We start from the raw sequence: 25,539 nt of genomic DNA, 5'->3' as shown, positions 1-25,539 counted from the left end.
TGATTACGGCAATAAAAAATGTGTTGCACATTTCTGACATTAACCCAGGTACCACTAAAAAGGGTATTATGTTTGGGGAGAAAAAGCAACCCGTGGTTTTTCCCCCATCAGATGAGTTGAATGAAGTGTGTGAAGAAGCGTGGGCTTCCCCCGATAAGAAACTAGTGATTTCTAAAAAGTTACTGATGGCGTACCCTTTCCCGCCAGAGGACAGGTTACGCTGGGAGACATCCCCGAGGGTGGATAAAGCGCTCACACGCTTGTCAAAAAAGGTGGCACTGCCGTCTCAGGATACGGCCGCCTTAAAGGAGCCTGCGGATAGAAAGCAGGAGGCTATCCTGAAGTCTGTGTATACACACTCGGGTACTATACTGAGACCTGCTATTGCTTCAGCATGGATGTGCAGTGCTGCAGCAGCGTGGTCTGATTCCCTGTCTGATAACATTGATTCCCTTGACAGGGACACTATATTGCTAACCATAGAGCATATTAAAGACGTAGTCTTATCTATGAGAGATGCACAGAGGGATATTTGCCGGCTGGCATCTAGAATAAATGCAATGTCCATCTCTGCCAGGAGAGTATTATGGACTCGGCAGTGGACAGGTGATACGGATTCTAAAAGGCACATGGAGGTTTTGCCTTACAAGGGTGAGGAATTGTTTGGGGATGGTCTCTCGGACCTTGTTTCCACAGCAACAGCTGGGAAGTCGACATTTTTACCTCAGGTTCCCTCACAGCCTAAGAAAGCACCGTATTATCAGGTACAGTCCTTTCGGCCCCAGAAAGGCAAGCAGGTTAAAGGCGCGTCCTTTCTGCCCAGAGGCAGGGGTAGAGGGAAAAAGCTGCACCATACAGCCAGTTCCCAAGAACAAAAATCCTCCCCTGCTTCCACTAAATCCACCGCATGACGCTGGGGCTCCACTGGTGGAGCCAGGTGCGGTGGGGGCCCGTCTCCGGAACTTCAGCGACCGGTGGATTCGCTCACAGGTGGATCCCTGGGTTCTACAAGTGGTATCTCAGGGATACAAGCTGGAATTCGAGACGTCTCCCCCTTGCCATTACCTCAAATCAGCCTTGCCAGCCACTCCTCCGGACAGGGAGGTAGTGCTGGCGGCAATTCACAAGCTGTACCTCCAGCAGGTGATAATAAAAGTTCCCCTCCTTCAACAGGGACGGGGTTACTATTCCACAATGTTTGTGGTACCGAAACCAGACGGTTCGGTGAGACCCATTCTAAATTTGAAATCCTTGAACACTTATATAAGGAGGTTCAAGTTCAAAATGAAATCGCTCAGGGCGGTTATTGCAAGCCTGGAAGAAGGGGATTATATGGTATCACTGGACATCAAGGATGCTTACCTGCATGTCCCCATTTACCCACCTCACCAGGTGTACCTCCGTTTTGTGGTACAAGACTGCCATTACCAATTCCAGACGTTGCCGTTTGGTCTGTCCACGGCACCGAGGGTATTTACCAAAGTAATGGCCGAAATGATGATACTCCTTCGAAAGAAGGGAGTTATAATTATCCCATACTTGGACGATCTCCTTATAAAGGCGAGGTCCAGGGAGCAGTTGTTGGTCGGAGTAGCACTATCTCAGGAAGTGCTACAACAGCATGGCTGGATTCTGAATATTCCAAAGTCGCAGCTGGTTCCTACGACGCGTCTGCTGTTCCTGGGTATGATTCTGGACACAGAACAGAAGAAGGTGTTTCTCCTGGAGGAGAAGGCCAAGGAGTTGTCATCTCTGGTCAGAGACCTCCTGAAACCAAAACAGGTGTCGGTGCATCACTGCACGCGAGTCCTGGGAAAGATGGTAGCTTCTTACGAGGCAATTCCATTCGGCAGGTTCCATGCAAGGATCTTTCAGTGGGATCTGTTAGACAAGTGGTCCGGATCGCATCTTCAGATGCATCGGCTGATCACCCTGTCCCCGAGGGCCAGGGTGTCTCTGCTGTGGTGGCTGCAGAGTGCTCATCTTCTAGAGGGCCGCAGATTCGGCATACAGGACTGGGTCCTGGTGACCACGGATGCAAGCCTCCGAGGTTGGGGGGCAGTCACTCAGGGAAGAAACTTCCAAGGACAATGGTCGAGTCAGGAGGCTACACATAAATATTCTGGAACTAAGGGCCATTTACAATGCCCTAAGTCAGGCAAGACCTCTGCTTCAAAACCAGCCGGTGCTGATTCAGTCAGACAACATCACGGCGGTCGCCCATGTAAACCGACAGGGCGGCACAAGAAGCAGGATGGCGATGGCAGAAGCCACAAGGATTCTCCGATGGGCGGAAAATCACGTGATAGCACTGTCAGCAGTGTTCATTCCGGGAGTGGACAACTGGGAAGCAGACTTCCTCAGCAGGCACGACCTCCACCCGGGAGAGTGGGGACTTCATCCAGAAGTCTTCCAACTGATTTGTAAACCGTTGGGAAAGGCCACATGTGGACATGATGGCGTCCCGCCTAAACAAAAAGCTAAAAAGATATTGCGCCAGGTCAAGGGACCCTCAGGCAATAGCTGTGGACGCTCTAGTGACACCGTGGGTGTACCAGTCGGTTTATGTGTTCCCTCCTCTTCCTCTCATACCAAAGGTGCTGAGGATAATAAGAAAGAGAGGAGTAAGAACTATACTCATCGTTCCGGATTGGCCAAGAAGGACTTGGTACCCGGAACTGCAAGAAATGATCTCAGAGGACCCTTGGCCTCTGCCTCTCAGACAGGACCTGCTACAGCAGGGGCCCTGTCTGTTCCAAGACTTACCGCGGCTGCGTTTGACGGCATGGCGGTTGAACGCCAGATCCTGATGGAAAAGGGCATTCCGGTTGAAGTCATTCCTACGCTGATAGAAACTAGGAAAGATGTGACCGCAAAGCATTATCACCGCATATGGCGAAAATATGTTGCTTGGTGTGAGGCTATGAAGGCCCCCACAGAAGAATTTCATCTGGGTCGTTTTCTGCACTTCCTACAGTCAGGAGTGACTATGGGCCTAAAATTGGGTTCCATTAAAGTCCAGATTTCGGCCCTGTCTATTTTCTTTCAAAAAGAACTGGCTTCACTGCCTGAAGTTCAGACGTTTGTTAAGGGAGTGCTGCACATTCAGCCCCCTTTTGTGCCCCCGGTGGCACCTTGGGATCTCAACGTTGTGTTGGTTTTCCTAAAATCACATTGGTTTGAGCCACTTCAGACCGTGGACTTAAAATATCTCACGTGGAAAGTGGTCATGCTTTTGGCCTTGGCTTCGGCTAGGCGGGTGTCAGAATTGGCGACTTTGTCCTGTAAAAGCCCCTATCTGATCTTCCATATGGACAGAGCAGAATTGAGGATGCGTCCCCAATTCCTCCCTAAGGTGGTATCAGCGTTTCATTTGAACCAACCCATTGTGGTGCCTGCGGCTACTCGGGACTTGGAGGCCTCCAAGTTGCTGGACGTAGTCCGGGCCCTGAAAATCTATGTTTCCCGGACGGCTGGAGTCAGAAAGACTGACTCGCTGTTTATCCTGCATGCACCCAACAAGCTGGGTGCTCCTGCTTCTAAGCAGACTATTGCTCGCTGGATCTGCTCCACGATTCAACTTGCACATTCTGCGGCTGGACTGCCGCATCCTAAATCAGTAAAGGCCCATTCCACGAGGAAGGTGGGCTCTTCTTGGGCGGCTGCCCGATGGGTCTCGGCTTTACAACTTTGCCGAGCTGCTACCTGGTCGGGATCAAACACGTTTGCAAAATTCTACAAGTTTGATACCCTGGCTGGGGAGGACCTTGAGTTTGCTCATTCGGTGCTGCAGAGTCATCCGCACTCTCCCGCCCGTTTGGGAGCTTTGGTATAATCCCCATGGTCCTTACGGAGTTCCCAGCATCCACTAGGACGTCAGAGAAAATAAGAATTTACTCACCGGTAATTCTATTTCTCGTAGTCCGTAGTGGATGCTGGGCGCCCATCCCAAGTGCGGATTGTCTGCAATACTTGTATATAGTTATTGCCTAACTAAAGGGTTATTGTTCTGAGCCATCTGTTCAGTGAGGCTCAGTTTTTATTCATACTGTTAACTGGGTATAGTTATCACGAGTTATACGGTGTGATTGGTGTGGCTGGTATGAGTCTTAACCGGGATTCCAAATCCTTTCCTTGTTGTGTCAGCTCTTCCGGGCACAGTTTCCCTAACTGAGGTCTGGAGGAGGGGCATAGAGGGAGGAGCCAGTGCACACCAGTAGTCCTAATTCTTTCTTAGGGTGCCCAGTCTCCTGCGGAGCCCGTCTATTCCCCATGGTCCTTACGGAGTTCCCAGCATCCACAACGGACTACGAGAAATAGAATTACCGGTGAGTAAATTCTTATTATTTTATCACAGCTTTAAATATTGTTTGGGCAAAGCCAGTTGGACACTTTGTTATTTGGCGCACCTTCCGTGTCACCTATCCCGTTCCTTAAGCAGAGATGGTGCACTGGAGACTCCACCTAAAGTTATTGTTTCCATTGTCCTTCTCTTAAAGGCTACCGCATCCTATTGACAAATGCTGTTGCTTTCATTGAAGACCTTTACAGGTGGAGCTCTTGACCAGATGGTTGAGAACCAAAGCTCTCCAGGCATCCCAGATAATTTGTCTGCCTTCCTAGATATGACACTCTCAGCTGTTGGTTGAAAGACCAAAACATCAACAGGGTCTGTCTTTCTTCCATTTGGGATTGGGCTATGGTTGCCGTGACCTCATGTTTTCTACTCAAGGGCCTTTGATCTATGGAACAACGTCACTTCCTCACCACATCCTCGAAATTGCAAGCTGCTCAATGCACTTAATGGCCCATTCTTGAGGGGCAGTTCAGTAAAAATTCATTTGGACAGTATGATGGTGGTGGCTTACATCACCAAGGAGGAACGAGGGGACATTTGGCCATGGAAGAAACATCCAAGATCATGTTTTGTGCAGTCCAATGGTCTACATTTTCGGTGCAGAGATTTGCAGTTTGGTCACAGCTTATTCCACCAGGTCATTGATGGCTTCCTGGGTGGTGCAGCATGAAGCCTTCAGAGAAACTAAGCTGCGATTTGGTCGTTAGTCTCTACCGTCTCAGAATTTTACAGGTTCAAAGTCTTTATATCTAAGGACACAGAATATTGGAGAAAGGTTCTGGGCACAGCCAGTGCTGTGTGTGCTCTATCATAGGGGCAGCTACGGAACGTCCTCAAGGTACAGCAGGGTTCCCCAAATGGTTTCAGAGAAACAGATTTTACAGGAGGTATAAAATACTACTATTCAGTAACTATGTGTCTCCCACAGATGGATCCAGGTACAGAAATACACCAGATGCATGTCTCCATCCTCTCTATTCTCTGGACCGTACACAGGGGAATCACAGGATCCCACAGGAGGATCAGGTAGATGAGATTTAAGGTTAAAATACCAAAGTACCTGTCATTGTACAATTTGTAGACAACCTGAATATGTATTATCCTATTGTTAATTCTAAGTTTTTGTTTTGTGTGTAATTTAGTGTGAAGATCTGATTAATATTAAACTAGAAGACATAGAGGGAGAAGAAAAGATGTATCTGACTGACAGGAAGGCAGAAGATATAGATGGAGGAGAAGAAGAGATGTATCTGAATATTATAAAGGTAGAAGATACAGAGGGAGAGGAAGAGATGTATGTGACTGACACCAAGGCAGAAGATCTAGATGGAGAAGAAGAGATGTATGTGAATGCTATGAAGGTACAAGATACAGAGGGAGAGGAAGAGACGTATGTGAGGGGAGATCAGCAGTGTAAGGAGGAGGAAATCCCTACAGATATCACCACAGGTGAGTAATACAACAGAATACAGTGATATATATATATATATATCACTGCTCAAAAAAATAAAGGGGACACTAAAATAACACCTCCTAGATCTGAATGAATGAAATATTCTTATTAAATACTTTGTTCTTTACATAGTTGAATGTGCGGACAACATAATCACACAAAAATTATCAATGGAAAGCAAATTTATTAACCCATGGAGGTCTGAATTTGGAGTCACCCTCAAGATTAAAGTGGAAAAACACACTACAGGCTGATCCAACTTTGATGTAATGTCCTTAAAACAAGTCAAAATGAGGCTCAGTAGTGTGTGTGTGGCCTCCACGTGCCTGTATGACCTCCCTACAATGCCTGGGCATGCTCCTGATGGGGTGGTATTCATGTGACCGCCGGTCAGCTGACCGACAGTCACATGACCTCCTCCACCAGCCCGACGGGTCACTGTCCCGATGGTCGGCATGCCGACCAACAGGGACTATTTCCACTCGTGGGTGTCCACGACACCCATAGAGTGGGAATAGAACCTGTGGCGAGCGCAGCGAGCCCGCAAGGGGCTTGCTGCACTCGCCCCTCCCCGCCGGGATCCCGGCGTCGGTATGCTGCCGGGATCCCGGTGTCGGTAAGCTGACCCGCGGTCAGGAGACCGCCGGTCAGCCGTACTACACTCTCCTGATGAGGTGGCGGATGGTCTCCTGAGGGATCTCCTCCCAGACCTGGACTAAAGCATCCGCCAACTCCTGGACAGTCTGTGGTGCAACGTAGCATTGGTGGATGGAGCAAGACATGATGTCCCAGATGTGCTCAATTGGATTCAGGTCTGGGGAATGGGCGGGCCAGTCCATAGCATCAATGCCTTCGTCTTGCAGGAACTGCTGACACACTCAAGCCACATGAGGTCTAGCATTGTCTTGCATTAGGAGGAACCCAGGGCCAACCGCACCAGAATATGGTCTCACAAGGGGTCTGAGGATCTCATCTCGGTACCTAATGGCAGTCAGGCTACCTCTGGCAAGCACATGGAGGGCTGTGCGGCCCCCCCAAAGAAATGCCACCCCACACCATTACTGACCCACTGCCAAAACCGGTCATGCTGGAGGATGTTGCAGGCAGCAGAACGTTCTCCTTGGCATCTCCAGACTCTGTCACGTCTGTCACATGTGCTCAGTGAGAACCTACTTTCATCTGTGAAGAGCACAGGGCGCCAGTGGCGAATTTGCAAATCTTGGTGTTCTCTGGCATATGCCAAACGTCCTGCACGGTGTTGGGCTGTAAGCACAACCCCCACCTGTGGACGTCGGGCCCTCATACCACCCTCATGGAGTCTGTTTCTGATCATTTGAGTAGACACATGCACATTTGTGGCTAGCTGGAGGTCATTTTGCAGGGCTCTGGCAGTACTCCTCCTGTTCCTCCTTGCACAAAGGCGGAGGTAGCGGTCCTGCTGCTGGGTTGTTACCCTCCTACGGCCTCCTCCACGTCTCCTGATGTACTGGCCTGTTTCCTGGTAGTGCCTCCATGCTCTGGACACTACGCTGACAGACACAGCAAACCTTGCCACAGCTCGCATTGATGTGCCATCCTTGATGAGCTGCACTACCTGAGGTACTTGTGTGGGTTGTAGGGAGGTCATACAGGCACGAGGAGGCCACAGACACTACTGAGCCTCATTTTGACTTGTTTTAAGGACATTACATCAAAGTTGGATCAGCCTGTAGTGTGTTTTTCCACTTTAATTTTGAGGGTGACTCCAAATCCAGACCTCCATGGGTTAATAAATTTCCTTTCCATTGATAATTTTTGTGTGATTTTGTTGTCAGCACATTCAACTATGTAAAGAACAAAGTATTTAATAAGAATATTTCATTCATTAAAATCTAGGATGTGTTATTTTAGTGTTCCCTTTATTTTTTTGAGCAGTGTATGTATGTATGTATATATATATATATATATATATATATATATATATATATATATATTTAGGTGTGTGTGTATGTATGTATGTATGTGTGTAAGTAAATATATATATATATATATATATATATATATATATATATATATATATATGCAAATATGCAAATAGGCGGCACTCACGGACTTTTCAGGAATAACACTCGAGATCACTCAATAAACCGAAACGTTAAGCCATTTAACCTTGAGTGATCTCGAGTGTTATTCCTGAAAAGTCCGTGAGTGCCGCCTATTTGCATATTTGTATATGATCCGATACCTGGAGGGCACCCGGCAGGCTGTCTTACTGCATCTCAGTGGAGTGCCGAATATCTTTTTTCATATATATATATATATATATATATATATATATATATATATATATATATATATATAATATCCTTGTTCAGTTACTACAGAAATCTCATGTGTACACCCTCCTCTGTCAGTGCAAACTAATGAGGGACATGTATCTGCCCAGTGGCAGAATCAGGAACCATCAGCCCCTATTATACTCCTGCTCTTCCCCTCACATCATGTCACTGTGTGTTACCAGCCCAGAGATCTGACCAGTCTCCTCCCACACTCTCTGGTGTATCTCATACATCAGGAGACATCAGCCCCTATTATACTCCTGCTCTCCTCCTCACATCATGTCACTGTGTGTTACCAGCCCAGAGATCTGACCAGTCTCCTCCCCACACTCTCTGGTGTATCTCATACATCAGGAGCCATCAGCCCCTATTATACTACTGCTCTCCCTCTCACATCATGTCACTGTGTGTTACCAGCCCAGAGATCTGACCAGTCTCCTCCCCACACTCTCTGGTGTATCTCATACATCAGGAGCCATCAGCCCCTATTATACTCCTTCTCTCCCCCTCACATCATGTCACTGTGTGTTACCAGCCCAGAGATCTGACCAGTCTCCTCCCCACACTCTCTGGTGTATCTCATACATCAGGAGCCATCAGCCCCTATTATACTCCTGCTCTCCCCCTCACATCATGTCACTGTGTGTTACCAGCCCAGAGATCTGACCAGTCTCCTCCCCACACTCTCTGGTGTATCTCATACGGGTGGTATTCATGTGACCGGCGGTCAGGAGACCGACGGTCACATGACCTCCACCAGCATCCCGCCCCCTCACTATCCCGATGGTCGGCATGCCGACCAACAGGGACTATTACCACTCGTGAGTGTCCACGACACGCATAGATTGGGAATAGAACCTGTGGCGACCGCAGGTCGCCACCGAGCCCGCAGCGTGGTATGCTGCCGGGGTCCCATCACTCTGGGAGTATTTCTCTCTCTCCTATTCCAAATACACCTTACCTACATGATGGTGTCACTGCAACTGGGAACCTCTGAGGAAATGGATCCTCCCTGGGCAGACAGTGCCTTCAGTCGGTATTCATTATTCATGTAGGAGATCACCTGGACGGAAGCTGCCTGTTTGTGTAGGAATAAACCAATGTCATCAAACAAAGGTTCACCCAGACTCGTGCTCCCCGTGTCACATCCTGCCCCCTGAAACCACGCCAGCCTCTTATGTCTCTCCAGCCCCCTACCTTTCCAGCCTTCTGCCCCTTGTGTCAAGGTAGCATCAGGGTCCTTTCCACGAAGGGAAAATAGACACAATGCTTGTGTCAATCTAGCCTCCTGTCTTTCCAGAACTCCCTCCCCTGTGTCCCTCAGTCCCCTGCCCCCCCCCTCCCCCCATTCCTCTCAGCTTGCTTCCCCCCGTGTGCCTCTCAGCTTGCTCCCCCCGTGTGCCTCTCAGCTTGCTCCCCCCGTGTGCTTTTCAGCTTCCCCCTGTCACCACACACACCACTTACCAACCCCGGTCCTCTTCAGTGCGGTGACCGGGGCCCAGGATGCAGAAAGTGAACTGCAGTAAGCCGCTTAGCGCTGGACGGAGAGCTCTGTCTACTCCTGCACGGTGCCCAATAGCCAACATGGCTATTGGGCATTCAGCTGTACACTGCCCCTTACTAGTAACCATGGGCCAGCATTGCTATTGGGCATTCAGCTATACACTGCCCCTTACTAGCAGCCATGGGGGGTCATTCCGAGTTGTTCGCTCGCTAGCAGATTTTAGCAGCATTGCACACGCTAGGCCGCCGCCCTCTGGGAGTGTACCTTAGCTTAGCAGAATAGTGAACGAAAGATTAGCAGAATTGCGAATAGAAAATTCTTAGCAGTTTCTGAGTAGCTCGAGACTTACTCCTACACTGCGATCAGCTCAGCCCGTTTCGTTCCTGGTTTGAAGTCACAAACCCTGCATTCGGCCAGACACTCCCCCGTCTCTCCAGACACTCCCGCGTTTTATCCTGGCACGCCTGCGTTTTTCCGCACATTCCCAGAAAACGGCCAGTTTCCGCCCAGAAACACCCACTTCCTGTCAATCACACGCCAATCACTTGATCACGATGGAAATTCTTTTTTAAATTCAACAATTTTTTATTGAAATTTTTTCTTTTTTGTTCAGGTTACAAAACAAAAATACAACTTAAACCTAAAGCATTGCTGTCGACAGTAGTATCAAGCATCATATAGGGTATCATACACAAACATATAGTTATAATCGATTGGCATCTGATATTAAACCCGGCAGACACGCCACTTCACCCATATATATATCTATACGCATACATACACCTACACATATATATATATACATATACATACACATACACATACAAAAAAATATAAAAAAGTACAGCTTTCCAGAGCCGCTGAATACAACCATATCAAAATAGAGGAAGCGGTGCCTCGGGTGAGCTATATAGTAAATACCAATATTGTGCAAGCAGTACTATTTCCTAGCCTCATCAGGTAGCTTCGGGGTGATTATGTTGAAGCTAAACTTGCATCCGCAGATATTGTAATGCAGGCACCCCCAACATATGGTGATGACAACCATCTATCCCATATCGCATAATATTTAGTAATGGCTTTCCTGGACACATAGACAAATCTTTCATGCGCCACTGTAGTATTCACTAAAGCAATCCATGAGTCAATATCTGGGCCATCAGGTGCCATCCACGATCGGGCTATAGAAACCTGTGCAAGAGCACACAAGTTGATAACGTAACGCCTGGAGGGGGCATCCAGCAACTCCTCATCCACCACCGCCAGCACACATACAGGGGGGGTCAGCACATCAGCAGGTATACCAGTGGAAACCATAATCTTGAGTACATCCTGCCAGAAGGTATTAACTATCCTACAGGACCAAATCATGTGCCAAAAGGTGCCTCCATCTAGAGTACACTTGGGGCATTTAGAATCCACTCTTCCTCCGAATCTCATTAACCTCTCAGGAGTAATATAGACTCTATGTAAAACAAACAGATGCACCTGTTGGTAACGGACCGCTGTGGTCGCCAGTCTAGAGGCACCCAGTGCATTCTCCCAGGTATCATTAGATATGGGCCCCAAATCACTTTCCCATCTAGATTTAAGAGAAAGAAGGGTCTCACAATGATAAGCACGTAGTAGAGCCGAATAAAATATGGAAATAGTGCAATTTTGAAGCTTAACAAATAGTTCCCTTACTGGTGTGTCCCGGAGCATCAGGGGAGCGTTTGTAAATTGAGTTTGACAAGCATGGCGGAGTTGTAGATATCGATAAAAATAGAAGGTAGGAATATTATAATCCTCCTGCAATTGTTGGAAAGACTTAAATACACCCATATGATACAATTGCCCAAGAGACTGCACTCCCCGGCTGCTCCAGACCTCCCTCATCTGCAACGATGTAAGCTCGTTAAAAGAATGTGCATAGGCTAGAGGCGTTTCCGGATCCCAACCCTCTCCATGGAGCAATCTATGCGTCTGTCTCCATACCATAATTGCTTGCTTGACAACGGGAAGGTTAAGTAGCGATACATTGTCACTCAACAGTAGTTGTAATGGGGTGCAGTTCCGATCGGTTATATAGAGAATTCGGGAGATCAATTCATCTCTACCAGGATCATGTAGCCACTTACTAATATGTACCATTTGTGCCGCTAGATAATATAATCTGAATTTAGGGAGGCTCAGGCCCCCAGAGTCACGTGGGCGCGTGAGGGTGTCTAATTTTATTCTGACCCGGCGTTTAGACCATACGATAGAGGACAGAAGACTATCTATTCTCCTAAAGGTTTTTAATGGGAGATAAACAGGGGAGTGCTGTAGCGCATACAGCAACTTAGGCAGGGCCACCATTTTCACTAAATTAATTCTACCCGTTATAGTTAGAGGTAGAGTACCCCACACCGCAATACGGGAGTGCAAATAATCCATGTGAGGTTTTATGTTTAGGGAAAAGTATTGAGAAGGATTATTTGTGACCCAGATTCCTAAGTACTTGAATGAGTCCACCCAGCGAAGAGGTAAGGCCACGAGCGGAGCCCCAGGACAAGCACCCCGAAAGGGCAATATGCAGGACTTATCCCAATTTATGGACAAGCCAGAATACGCGCCATAGGTGTCTATAATACGCAACACGTGCGGCATGGTATTGCAGTAGTCTGATATAAACCGCAGAATATCATCCGCGTATAGAGCAATCTTGTCCGTGGTGGGGCCCACCCGGAACCCCCCCACCCGCAAGTCAGAACGCAGCAAGCTCGCCAAGGGCTCCACTGCTAGAGCAAAAAGGATAGGGGATAGCGGGCAGCCCTGTCTTGTACCCCTAGCCAGAGGGAATGCAGAGGAAATGAATCCATTTATCGAGACCCTGGCTGATGGTGCGGAGTAAAGTAACTTGACCCACCGTATAAAGCGTGGTCCAATACCGAAGCGGGCCATAGACCCCCACAAGAACGCCCACTCCACTGAATCAAAAGCTTTAGCAGCGTCGAGAGACACTACAACAGAAGTGTCGGCGTCCCCGCGAGGGCCCTGTAAGTGCGTGAACAAGCGCCTAAGGTTAGTTAGAGTGGACCGCCCCGGCACGAAACCAGTCTGATCTGTGTGTATAATTTGGGTAACAACGGAGTTGAGTCTAAGTGCCAGGATCTTTGCTAACACCTTGATATCAGTTGTAAGTAGCGAGATAGGTCTATATGAATCTACCCGCTCTGGGTCCTTTTCCGGTTTCAATAGCACTATTATCAAAGCCTCAGTCATGGAATCTGGCAGCGACCCCAACTCCAACAAGTCATTGAACAGAGCAAGTAATCTAGGGCCATAAAAGTCAATATGCTTCTTATATAGCTCAATAGGAATTCCATCTAGCCCTGGTGCCTTGCCTCCAGGAAATGATTTGATGGCTGTTTCAATCTCCGTCAATGACAAAGGGGAGTCCAGGAATTCAACCGCCACATTAGAGAGTGAGGGCAATGGTAAACCAACAAGATAATCATTTATTTCCGTTGAATCAGCCGATAGTCTCGTACTATACAGACTTTTATAATAAGCAACAAATTGGTCCGCTATTTCCAGGGTTTTTACATAAGTTACACCATCATCCCCGCCTATCGCAAGGACAGTATTAGAGAATTTATCTGCCGCCGCTAAATGTGCTAGATAAGTACCAGGTCTATCGCCTGTAGCATAATAAGAGTGTTGGGCATACAGCAAACGGTATTTGGCTTTATCAGATAGACAGCTCCTCCATTTGGACTGCGCAAGCAACCATGCGTCCTTGGAGGCAACCAATCCATCTTGCAAATATTGGATTTCTAGGGACCTACAGGAAGCCTCAAGTTCCACTTCTTGGCGTTTGTAGCCATTTTTTAAAGTAGCAACCCGTCTAATTAGGGAACCACGTATAAATGCTTTAAATGCGTCCCAGAGGATTGCTGGTCCAGCAGTACCCCCATTCAGCTCCAAGAACTCCCGCCAAGCAAGCTCAAGCTCCGCTCCAGTGCCCATCTGTGAAAGCCAGAATGAGTTAAATTTCCAAAACAACTGTCCCCGGGTACCCCCAGTATCCAGATTCAACAGTACTGGTGAGTGGTCAGAGGTACCTCTAGTTGCATACTGGATATCAACAATCTTGGGAACTAAACAGGGGGAGACCAGGGCCATATCAATCCTAGAAAAGGAGGAGTAAGTAGGGGAGAAGCAGGAGAACTGTCGAGCAGCTGGATGCCGCACCCTCCAGACGTCCACCAAACCCATACCCTCCACTAACAGAGCAAAGTTACCCGAACGTGGGCGAGGCACAGTAGCATTGGTGCTGAATCTATCCACTCTAAGATCCATGACATTATTAAAGTCCCCAGTGCAGACAGTGGGAATATTGGGGTAAAGGGACATAAAATCAGCAGCCTTGCGTAGAACCTCCGGGGAGTACGGTGGAGGTATGTAAATAGCTAACAATAATAAAGACATGGAGTTTATTTGACATTTAAGAAAAATATATCGTCCCCATTGATCTACCTGGGCCTGGTCCAAAACAAACGGGACAGATCTGCGGATCAGAATGGAGACGCCTCTGGAATGGGAGGTATGAGTGGAGTGGTATAGCCACCCAATCCATGGCTTTTTAAGAGATAGAACTTTGGCTCCCTCCAGGTGCGTCTCCATAAGACAAACAACATCTGCGGAATACTGCCTAATCTGCCGAAGCACCAGGGCCCTTTTAATTTTGTCATTAAGGCCCCGCACATTCCAGGATAAAATTTTTAGACTAAGTGATGCCATAATACATAATAGCACCAAGTGCTAGATGTGTCCACAACATTGAAGGTATTTGAAAGAGACAGAAAAGTAACCGCCTGCAAAAAATTTCTCTAAACATGTCGCCACAGCAATGCTTATAAAACAACCACCCATTAAATCCTCCCTTCCCCCCCATACAACCCCCCACCCTGTATACCGGCCCGAACTGTGGCATACCTAATCCCAAAAAACCCTCCCAACAACTAAACGACTAGTAAAGAGGACAAAAAATACAGCGGTCGCAAGCAGGCATTGCTCCCCCGCCATAACCTAACCCCCCCCCAGGGCCAAATAAGCACCCGACCCCCGAACATGCAGGGACCCGATATCAAGTGCAACATTCAGTATATTACCAATAAAGGCTGTATCGATGACCTAGGAGGAAAAAATCAACAAACATTAATGCAATAGCTGTATACACAAATACTTAATGACATAAATCGCAGTCCAGCCAGCGGGCAGCTGCGACATTCAGTCATTTGCCAGAGCGCGCCCTGCCGGGAACTGCCGGTCAAGCCACGTCGCCGCCTCCCGCGGGGTCAAAAAAAATTTAGTCTCTCCTCCTGCGACCACCCGCAACTTTGAGGGAAAGAGCATAGCATAAGGGAGATTGAGCTCCCGGAGACGTCTCTTAATTGGAAGGAACTGGGCTCTCTCCTTCTGGACATCAACCGCAAAATCAGGAAACACAGAGATCCGGGTACCATTCCACTTAAGTGGGCCTTTGGTGCGTGCCAGGGTGAGTACCATGTCCCGATCCTTGAAGTGGAGGAATTTAGCTATAAATGTACGGGGAGGAGCCCCCGGCGGTAATGGCCGCATTGGGATTCTATGTGCTCGTTCCACCGCGTAGTGTGATGTAAAAGCATCCGTCCCAAAGAAATCTGTAAGCCACTTCTCCAAAAACCGCTCAGGTGCATCACCCTCCTCCTTTTCCGGCAAGCCTACAAACCGAATGTTATTCCGTCTCAGACGCCCCTCCATATCGGTCAATTTTTTCTGCACCTCCGACATCTGGGATTCAAGGGCAGTGGTGCGTCGGCCAAGCGGGGCCACAGTGTCCTCGACAGTAGAAATGCGGGTTTCCGCCTCCCCCACTCTCTCTCTAACTCGTTGTAGATCCTGATGAATTAAGGAAAGATCTGATTGCACCTGAGTGATCTTTTCGGCCAGCCTGCCTTCGCTGGCATTAACTGCGTCCAGTACCCTTTGGATAGCATCCTCTGAGGCCTCTGGAGGGCCGGAGCCCGCACTTGTAGCCGGGGAGGGGGGAGAGGATCCATCCTGCGACCCCCCCATTCTCTTATTTTGCGCAGGAGGAGTTCTGACGTATTTTTCAAGCTTGGCCGCAGCCTGAGAAGTCTTCCCCATAGTATTCGTTATAGTCACCCCTACAGGGAGTTGCAGCACTATATGAGAGAGTTATGGTAAACCAAGCAGGTAATCCTCCAGTCAGTGCCACATCAACAAATCAGGAATCACACAGTGGTAGACCAGCAGCCTCCAGCTGGATATATATAATGAAAAGAGAAAAAGTCACAGTAATATATTTCTGTCAGGGAATAAGCAGCAGAGGGGGCCGAGATCCGGGAGCACTGAGCAGTTATAAGGACAATGGGTGGGAGCCTAATTCCTCATCTCCCAAGCCCCACACTGGAATGTCATATATTAGCCCCAGCAGGGGTTCTCAGATACTGCAGCCGGAAGCTTATGATACAGTTCGTTTTTTTTTAATTTATTTTTTATTTCCCCCCACAGTGAACTATCCTGTGGAGCAGGAGAGCAGTGGCAGCAGCAACACGGCCCAGAGTGTGTCAGGCAAGGACGAGTGGGGGAGCGGACTGCAGCAGACTCTGTGCGTGTCTCCCAGCCGCCGACCGGAAGTAGCAGGGCCAGCCGCGGCCGGAGCAGGGGAGACCGCACTTACGGCAGCGGGCTCAGGCGGCAACAAGGAGGAGAGCAGGGAGCGCTTACCGCCGTAGATCTCTCCCCGGGAGGCCCGACAGGCAGTGCAGATATAGCGCGCCGATCCCCGCCACCACGGACACCGCGTCCCACGTGGCGCGATAGCAGCCAGGTCGGAGTCGTCCCGCTGGCCAGGCACACGGGCAGGACAACGGAGCAGGCCAGAAACTCTCCTATGGGTGCACCAGACGATAAGGCAGGTCCAGGGCACCTCTTAACCCCGGGGGGGAGACTTCAGGATGGTTTTGAGGATAATCAGGCAGGAGAGCTCAGCACAGTACGTGCTACTCCATGCCCAGCATAGCCCGATCGTGTCCACGATGGAAATTCTTAGTTCGGACGTGAGTAAATCTAAGTTTTGTGCTAAAATACTTAGCGCATGCGTATTTTCGCCTTAGTCGCTCCGTTGCGAAAATCGTCAACGAGCAAACAACTCGGAATGACCCCCCATGGGCCAGTAATGCTATTGGACATTCTGCAGTACACTGCCCCTTACTAGCAGCCATGGGCCAGCATTGCTATTGTGCATTCTGCAGTACACTTCCCCTTACTAGTAACCATGGGCCAGCATTGCTATTGGGCATTCTGCAGTACACTTCCCCTTACTAGTAGCCATGGGCCAGCATTGCTATTGTGCATTCTGCAGTACACTTCCCCTTACTAGTAACCATGGGCCAGCATTGCTATTGTGCATTCTGCAGTACACTGCCCCTTACTAGTAGCCATGGGCCAGCATTGCTATTGTGCATTCTGCAGTACACTTCCCCTTACTAGTAGCCATGGGCCAGCATTGCTATTGTGCATTCTGCAGTACACTGCCCCTTACTAGTAGCCATGGGCCAGCATTGCTATTGGGCATTCTGCAGTACACTGCCCCTTACTAGTAGCCATGGGCCAGCATTGCTATTGTGCATTCTGCAGTACACTGCCCCTTACTAGTAGCCATGGGCCAGCATTGCTATTGGGCATTCTGCAGTACACTGCCCCTTACTAGCAGCCATGGGCCAGCATTGCTATTGTGCATTCTGCAGTACACTGCCCCTTACTAGTAGCCATGGGCCAGCATTGCTATAGGGAATTCAGCAGTACACTGCCCCTTACTAGTAACCATGGGCCAGCATTGCTATTGGGCATTCTGCAGTACACTGCCCCTTACTAGTAGCCATGGGCCAGCATTGCTATTGGGCATTCTGCAGTACACTGCCCCTTACTAGCAGCCATGGGCCAGCATTGCTATTGTGCATTCTGCAGTACACTGCCCCTTACTAGTAGCCATGGGCCAGCATTGCTATTGTGCATTCTGCAGTACACTGCCCCTTACTAGTAGCCATGGGCCAGCATTGCTATTGGGCATTCTGCAGTACACTGCCCCTTACTAGCAGCCATGGGCCAGCATTGCTATTGTGCATTCTGCAGTACACTGCCCCTTACTAGCAGCCATGGGCCAGCATTGCTATAGGGAATTCAGCAGTACACTGCCCCTTACTAGTAACCATGGGCCAGCATTGCTATTGGGCATTCTGCAGTACACTGCCCCTTACTAGTAGCCATGGGCCAGCATTGCTATTGGGCATTCTGCAGTACACTGCCCCTTACTAGCAGCCATGGGCCAGCATTGCTATTGTGCATTCTGCAGTACACTGCCCCTTACTAGCAGCCATGGGCCAGCATTGCTATTGTGCATTCTGCAGTACACTGCCCCTTACTAGTAGCCATGGGCCAGCATTGCTATTGTGCATTCTGCAGTACACTGCCCCTTACTAGTAGCCATGGGCCAGCATTGCTATTGGGCATTCTGCAGTACACTGCCCCTTACTAGCAGCCATGGGCCAGCATTGCTATTGTGCATTCTGCAGTACACTGCCCCTTACTAGTAGCCATGGGCCAGCATTGCTATTGGGCATTCTGCAGTACACTGCCCCTTACTAGCAGCCATGGGCCAGCATTGCTATTGTGCATTCTGCAGTACACTGCCCCTTACTAGTAGCCATGGGCCAGCATTGCTATTGGGCATTCTGCAGTACACTGCCCCTTACTAGTAGCCATGGGCCAGCATTGCTATTGTGCATTCTGCAGTACACTTCCCCTTACTAGTAGCCATGGGCCAGCATTGCTATTGTGCATTCTGCAGTACACTGCCCCTTACTAGTAGCCATGGGCCAGCATTGCTATTGGGCATTCTGCAGTACACTGCCCCTTACTAGTAGCCATGGGCCAGCATTGCTATTGTGCATTCTGCAGTACACTGCCCCTTACTAGTAGCCATGGGCCAGCATTGCTATTGGGCATTCTGCAGTACACTGCCCCTTACTAGCAGCCATGGGCCAGCATTGCTATTGTGCATTCTGCAGTACACTGCCCCTTACTAGTAGCCATGGGCCAGCATTGCTATAGGGAATTCAGCAGTACACTGCCCCTTACTAGTAACCATGGGCCAGCATTGCTATTGGGCATTCTGCAGTACACTGCCCCTTACTAGTAGCCATGGGCCAGCATTGCTATTGGGCATTCTGCAGTACACTGCCCCTTACTAGCAGCCATGGGCCAGCATTGCTATTGTGCATTCTGCAGTACACTGCCCCTTACTAGTAGCCATGGGCCAGCATTGCTATTGTGCATTCTGCAGTACACTGCCCCTTACTAGTAGCCATGGGCCAGCATTGCTATTGTGCATTCTGCAGTACACTGCCCCTTACTAGTAGCCATGGGCCAGCATTGCTATTGGGCATTCTGCAGTACACTGCCCCTTACTAGCAGCCATGGGCCAGCATTGCTATTGTGCATTCTGCAGTACACTGCCCCTTACTAGTAGCCATGGGCCAGTATTGCTATTGGGCATTCTGCAGTACACTGCCCCTTACTAGTAGCCATGGGCCAGCATTGCTATTGGGCATTCTGCAGTACACTGCCCCTTACTAGTAGCCATGGGCCAGTATTGCTATTGGGCATTCTGCAGTACACTGCCCCTTACTAGTAGCCATGGGCCAGCATCGCTATTGGGCATTCTGCAGTACACTGCCCCTTACTAGTAGCCATGGGCCAGTATTGCTATTGGGCATTCTGCAGTACACTGCCCCTTACTAGTAGCCATGGGCCATCATTGCTATTGGGCATTCTGCAGTACACTGCCCCTTACTAGCAGCCATGGGCCAGCATTGCTATTGTGCATTCTGCAGTACACTGCCCCTTACTAGTAGCCATGGGCCAGCATTGCTATTGGGCATTCTGCAGTACACTGCCCCTTACTAGCAGCCATGGGCCAGCATTGCTATTGTGCATTCTGCAGTACACTGCCCCTTACTAGTAGCCATGGGCCAGCATTGCTATTGGGCATTCTGCAGTACACTGCTCCTTATTAGTAGTCATGGGCCAGCATTGCTATTGTGCATTCTGCAGTACACTGCCCCTTACTAGTAGCCATGGGCCAGCATTGCTATTGGGCATTCTGCAGTACACTGCCCCTTACAAGTAGCCATGGGCCAGTATTGCTATTGGGCATTCTGCAGTACACTGCCCCTTACTAGTAGCCATGGGCCAGCATTGCTATTGGGCATTCTGCAGTACACTGCCCCTTACTAGTAGCCATGGGCCAGCATTGCTATTGTGCATTCTGCAGTACACTGCCCCTTACTAGTAGCCATGGGCCAGTATTGCTGTTGGGCATTCAGTAATACACTGTCCCTTACTAGTAGCCATAGGCCAGCATTGCTATTGGGCATTCTGCAGTACACTGCCCCTTACTAGTAGCCATGGGCCAGTATTGCTGTTGGGCATTCAGTAATACACTGCCCCTTACTAGTAACCATGGGCCAGCATTGCTATTGGGCATTCTGCAGTACACTGCCCCTTACTAGTAACCATGGGCCAGTATTGCTATTGGGCATTCTGCAGTACACTGCCCCTTACTAGTAACCATGGGCCAGCATTGCTATTGGGCATTCTGCAGTACACTGCCCCTTACTAGTAACCATGGGCCAGCATTGCTATTGGGCATTCTGCAGTACACTGCCCCTTACTAGTAGCCATGGGCCAGTATTGCTGTTGGGCATTCAGTAATACACTGTCCCTTACTAACAGCAATGGGTCAGCATTGCTATTGGGCATTCTGCAGTACACTGCCCCTTACTAGTAGCCATGGGCCAGTATTGCTGTTGGGCATTCAGTAATACACTGCCCCTTACTAGTAACCATGGGCCAGCATTGCTATTGGGCATTCTGCAGTATACTGCCCCTTACTAATAACCATAGAAACATAGAATTTGTCGGCAGATAAGAACCACTTGGCCGCCCATCTAGTCTGCCCCTTTTTTTTTTTTACATTATTTTTATCTCTAACCTTATTTGATCCTTATTTCTTTGTAAGGATATCCTTATGTCTATCCCATGCATGTTTAAATTGCTCTACTGTCTTAGCCTCTACCACCTCTGATGGGAGGCTTTTCCACTTGTCCACTACCCTTTCTGTGAAATAATTTTTCCGAAAATTTCCCCTGAACCTCCCCCCCTCCAGTCTCAGTGCATGTCCTCGTGTCCTATTGCTTCTCTTCATTTGGAGAATGTTTCCCTCCTGGACTTTGTTAAAACCCTTTATATATTTGAAAGTTTCTATCATGTCCCCCCTTTCCCTTCTCTGCTCCAAACTATACATATTGAGTTTTCTTAGTCTTTCTGGGTATGTTTTGTGTTGTAGGCCATGCACCATTTTAGTTGCCCTCCTTTGTACAGTTTCTAATGTATTAATATCCTTTTGAAGATATGGCCTCCAGAACTGAATACAGTATTCTAGATGAGGCCGTACCAATGACCTATACAGTGGCATTATTACTTCTTTCTTTCTGCTGCTGATTCCTCTCCCAATGCAGCCAAGCATCTGACTAGCCTTCCTCATTGCCTTGTTACATTGCTTACCTGCCTTTTAAGTCATCTGAAATAGTGACTCCTAGATCCCTTTCCTCCTCAGTAGTTTCCAGTATAGTGCCATTAATACTGTATTTAGCTTTTGGATTTTTGAGACCCAAGTGCATGATTTTGCATTTTTTGGTATTAAACTGTAATTGCCAGACTCTTGACCATTCCTCTAATCCAGTGGTTCTCAAACTCGGTCCTCAGGACCCCACACGATTCACGTTTTCCATGTCACCCAGCAGCTGCACTGTGTATCACCAACTGTCACATTTTTAAAATCTACAGGTGACCTGCAAAACATGGACCGTGTGGGGTCTTGAGGACCGAGTTTGAGAACCTGTGCTCTAATCTACCTAGATCAGGCCTGGCCAACCTGTGGCTCTCCAGCTGTTGCAAAACTACAAGTCCCATCATGCTTTGCCACAGTTTTGCTATTAGGGAAAGCTATAACTGTGACAGGGCATGCTGGGATGTGTAGTTTCACAACATCTGGAGAGCCACAGGTTGGCCAGGCCTGACCTAGATCCTCAATCATTTGTTTTACCCCACCTGGTGTGTCTACCCTGTTGCATACCTTTGTGTCATCTGCAAAAAGGCATACTTTCCCTTTAATGCCATTTGCAATGTCACCAATGGGACCAGCATTACTATTGGGCATTCTGCAGTACACTGCCCCTTACTAGTAGCCATGGGCCAGCATTACTATTGGGCATTCTGCAGTATACTGCCCCTTACTAGTAACCATGGGCCAGCATTGCTATTGGGCATTCAGTTATACACTGCCCCTTACTAGTAACCATGGGCCAGCATTGCTGTTGGGCATTCAGTAATACACTGCCCCTTGGGCATTCTGCAGTACACTGCCCCTTACTAGTAGCCATGGGCCAGCATTGCTATTGGGCATTCTGCAGTATACTGCCCCTTACTAGTAACAATGGGACCAGCATTGCTATTGGGCATTCTGCAGTACACTGCCCCTTACTAGTAGCCATGGGCCAGCATTGCTATTGTGCATTCTGCAGTACACTGCCCCTTACTAATAGCCATGGGCCAGCATTGCTATTGGGCATTCTGCAGTACACTGCCCCTTACTAGTGGCCATGGGCCAGCAATTGCTATTGGGCATTCAGCAGTACACTGCCCCTTACTAGTAGCCATGGGCCAGTATTGCTATTGTGCATTCTGCAGTACACTGCCCCTTACTAATAGCCATGGGCCAGCATTGCTATTGGGCATTCAGCAGTACACTGCCCCTTACTAGTAACCATGGGCCAGCATTGCTATTGGGCATTCTGCAGTACACTGCCCTTTACTAGTAGCCATGGGCCAGCATTGCTATTGTGCATTCTGCAGTACACTGCCCCTTACTAGTGGCCATGGGCCAGCAATTGCTATTGGGCATTCAGCAGTACACTGCCCCTTACTAGTAACCATGGGCCAGTATTGCTATTGGGCATTCTGCAGTACACTACCCCTTACTAGTAGTACCATGGGCTAGCATTGCTATTGGGCATTCTGCAGTACACTGCCCCTTACTAGTAACCATGGGCCAGTATTGCTATTGGGCATTCTGCAGTACACTGCCCCTTACTAGTAACCATGGGCCAGTATTGCTATTTGGCATTCAGCTATACACTGCCCCTTACTAGTAACCATGGGCCAGCATTGCTATTGGGCATCCAGCTATACACTGCCCCTTACTAGTAACCATGGGCCAGCATTGCTGTTGGGCATTCAGCTATACACTGCCCCTTACTAGTAACCATGGGCCAGCATTGCTATTGGGAATTCAGCAGTACACTGCCCCTTATTAGTAGCCATGGGCCAGCATTGCTATTGGGCATTCTGCAGTACACTGCCCCTTACTAGTAGCCATGGGCCAGCATTGCTATTGTGCATTCTGCAGTACACTGCCCCTTACTAATAACCATGGGTCAGCATTGCTATTGGGCATTCTGCAGTACACTGCCCCTTACTAATAACCATGGGTCAGCATTGCTATTGGGCATTCTGCAGTACACTGCCCCTTACTAATAACCATGGGTCAGCATTGCTATTGGGCATTCTGCAGTACACTGCCCCTTACTAGTAGCCATGGGCCAGCATTGCTATTGTGCATTCTGCAGTACACTGCCCCTTACTAGTAACCATGGGCCAGCATTGCTATTGGGCATTCTGCAGTACACTACCCCTTACTAGTAACCATGGGCCAGCATTGCTATTGGGCATTCTGCAGTACACTGCCCCTTACTAATAACCATGGGTCAGCATTGCTATTGGGCATTCTGCAGTACACTACCCCTTACTAGTAACCATGGGCCAGCATTGCTATTGGGCATTCAGCAGTACATTGCCCATAACTAGTAGCCATGGGCCAGCATTGCTGTTGGGCATTCTGCAGTACACTGCCCCTTACTAGTAGCCATGGGCCAGCATTGCTATTGGGCATTCTGCAGTACACTGCCCATTACTAGTAGCCATGGGCCAGCATTGCTATTGGGCATTCTGCAGTACACTGCCCCTTATTAGTAGTCATGGGCCAGCATTGCTATTGGGCATTCTGCAGTACACTGCCCCTTACTAGTAGCCATGGGCCAGCATTGCTATTGTGCATTCTGCAGTACACTGCCCCTTACTAATAACCATGGGTCAGCATTGCTATTGGGCATTCTGCAGTACACTGCCCCTTACTAGTAACCATGGGCCAGCATTGCTATTGGGCATTCTGCAGTACACTGCCCCTTACTAGTAGCCATGGGCCAGCATTGCTATTGGGCAATCTGCAGTACACTGCCCCTTACTAGTAGCCATGGGCCAGCATTGCTATTGGGCATTCAGCTATACACTGCCCCTTACTAGCAGCCATGGGCCAGCATTGCTATTGGGCATTCAGCTATACACTGCACCTTACTAGTAACCATGGGCCAGCATTGCTATTGGGCATTTAGCTATACACTGCCCCTTACTAGTAACCATGGGCCAGCATTGCTATTGGGCATTCAGCTATACACTGTCCCTTACTAGCAGCCATGGGTCAGCATTGCTATTGGGCATTTTGCAGTACACTACCCCTTACTAGTAACCATGGGCCAGCATTGCTATTGGGCATTCAGCAGTACATTGCCCATAATTAGTAGCCATGGGCCAGCATTGCTGTTGGGCATTCTGCAGTACACTGCCCCTTACTAGTAGCCATGGGCCAGCATTGCTATTGTGCATTCTGCAGTACACTGCCCCTTACTAATAACCATGGGTCAGCATTGCTATTGGGCATTCTGCAGTACACTGCCCCTTACTAGTAACCATGGGCCAGCATTGCTATTGTGCATTCTGCAGTATACTGCCCCTTACTAATAACCATGGGCCAGCATTGCTATTGGACATTCAGCTGTACACTGCCCCTTACTAATAACCATGGGTCAGCATTGCTATTGGGCATTCTGCAGTACACTGCCCCTTACTAGTAGCCATGGGCCAGTATTGCTATTGGGCAATCTGCAGTACACTGCCCCTTACTAGCAGCCATGGGCCAGAATTGCTATTGGGCATTCAGCTATACACTGCCCCTTACTAGTAACCATGGGCCAGCATTGCTAATGGGCATTCAGCTATACACTACCCCTTACTAGTAGCCATGGGCCAGCATTGCTATTGGGCATTCTGCAGTACACTGCCCCTTACTAGTAGCCATGGGCCAGCATTGCTATTGGGCATTCTGCAGTACACTGACCCTTACTAGTAGCCATGGGCCAGCATTGCTATTGGGCATTCAGCTATACACTGTCCCTTACTAGCAGCCATGGGCCAGCATTGCTATTGGGCATTCAGCAGTACACTGCCCCTTACTAGTAACCATGGGCCAGCATTGCTATTGGGCATTCAGCTATACACTGCCCCTTACTAGTAGCCATGGGCCAGCATTGCTATTGGGCATTCTGCAGTACACTGACCCTTACTAGTAACCATGGGCCAGCATTGCTATTGGGCATTCAGCTATACACTGCCCCTTACCTAGTAACCATGGGCCAGCATTGCTATTGGGCATTCAGCAGTACATTGCCCATAACTAGTAGCCATGGGCCAGCATTGCTGTTGGGCATTCTGCAGTACACTGCCCCTTATTAGTAGCCATGGGCCAGCATTGCTATTGGGCATTCTGCAGTACACTGACCCTTACTAGTAGCCATGGGCCAGCATTGCTATTGGGCATTCTGCAGTACACTGCCCCTTATTAGTAGCCATGGGCCAGCAT

General features: G+C 48.9%; 1 protein-coding gene across 1 annotated transcript in view; it reads left to right on the top strand.

The window, feature by feature from the left end:
- LOC134984009 (uncharacterized) overlaps positions 1-25,539 on the top strand; it is a 202,211-nt gene that overhangs the window by 147,586 nt on the left and 29,086 nt on the right. Inside the window, exons 13-14 of the mRNA XM_063949667.1 lie at positions 5,286-5,383; positions 5,500-5,806. Of these exons, the coding sequence (XP_063805737.1) occupies positions 5,286-5,383; positions 5,500-5,806 (405 nt within the window). The remainder of the gene's footprint in view (positions 1-5,285; positions 5,384-5,499; positions 5,807-25,539) is intronic.

The sequence above is a fragment of the Pseudophryne corroboree genome (genome assembly GCF_028390025.1).
Source record: "Pseudophryne corroboree isolate aPseCor3 chromosome 3 unlocalized genomic scaffold, aPseCor3.hap2 SUPER_3_unloc_3, whole genome shotgun sequence".
NCBI classification, from domain to species: domain Eukaryota; kingdom Metazoa; phylum Chordata; class Amphibia; order Anura; family Myobatrachidae; genus Pseudophryne; species Pseudophryne corroboree.
Note: the sequence above shows the minus strand (reverse complement) of the source record. Positions and strands in the feature narration are given on the sequence as shown.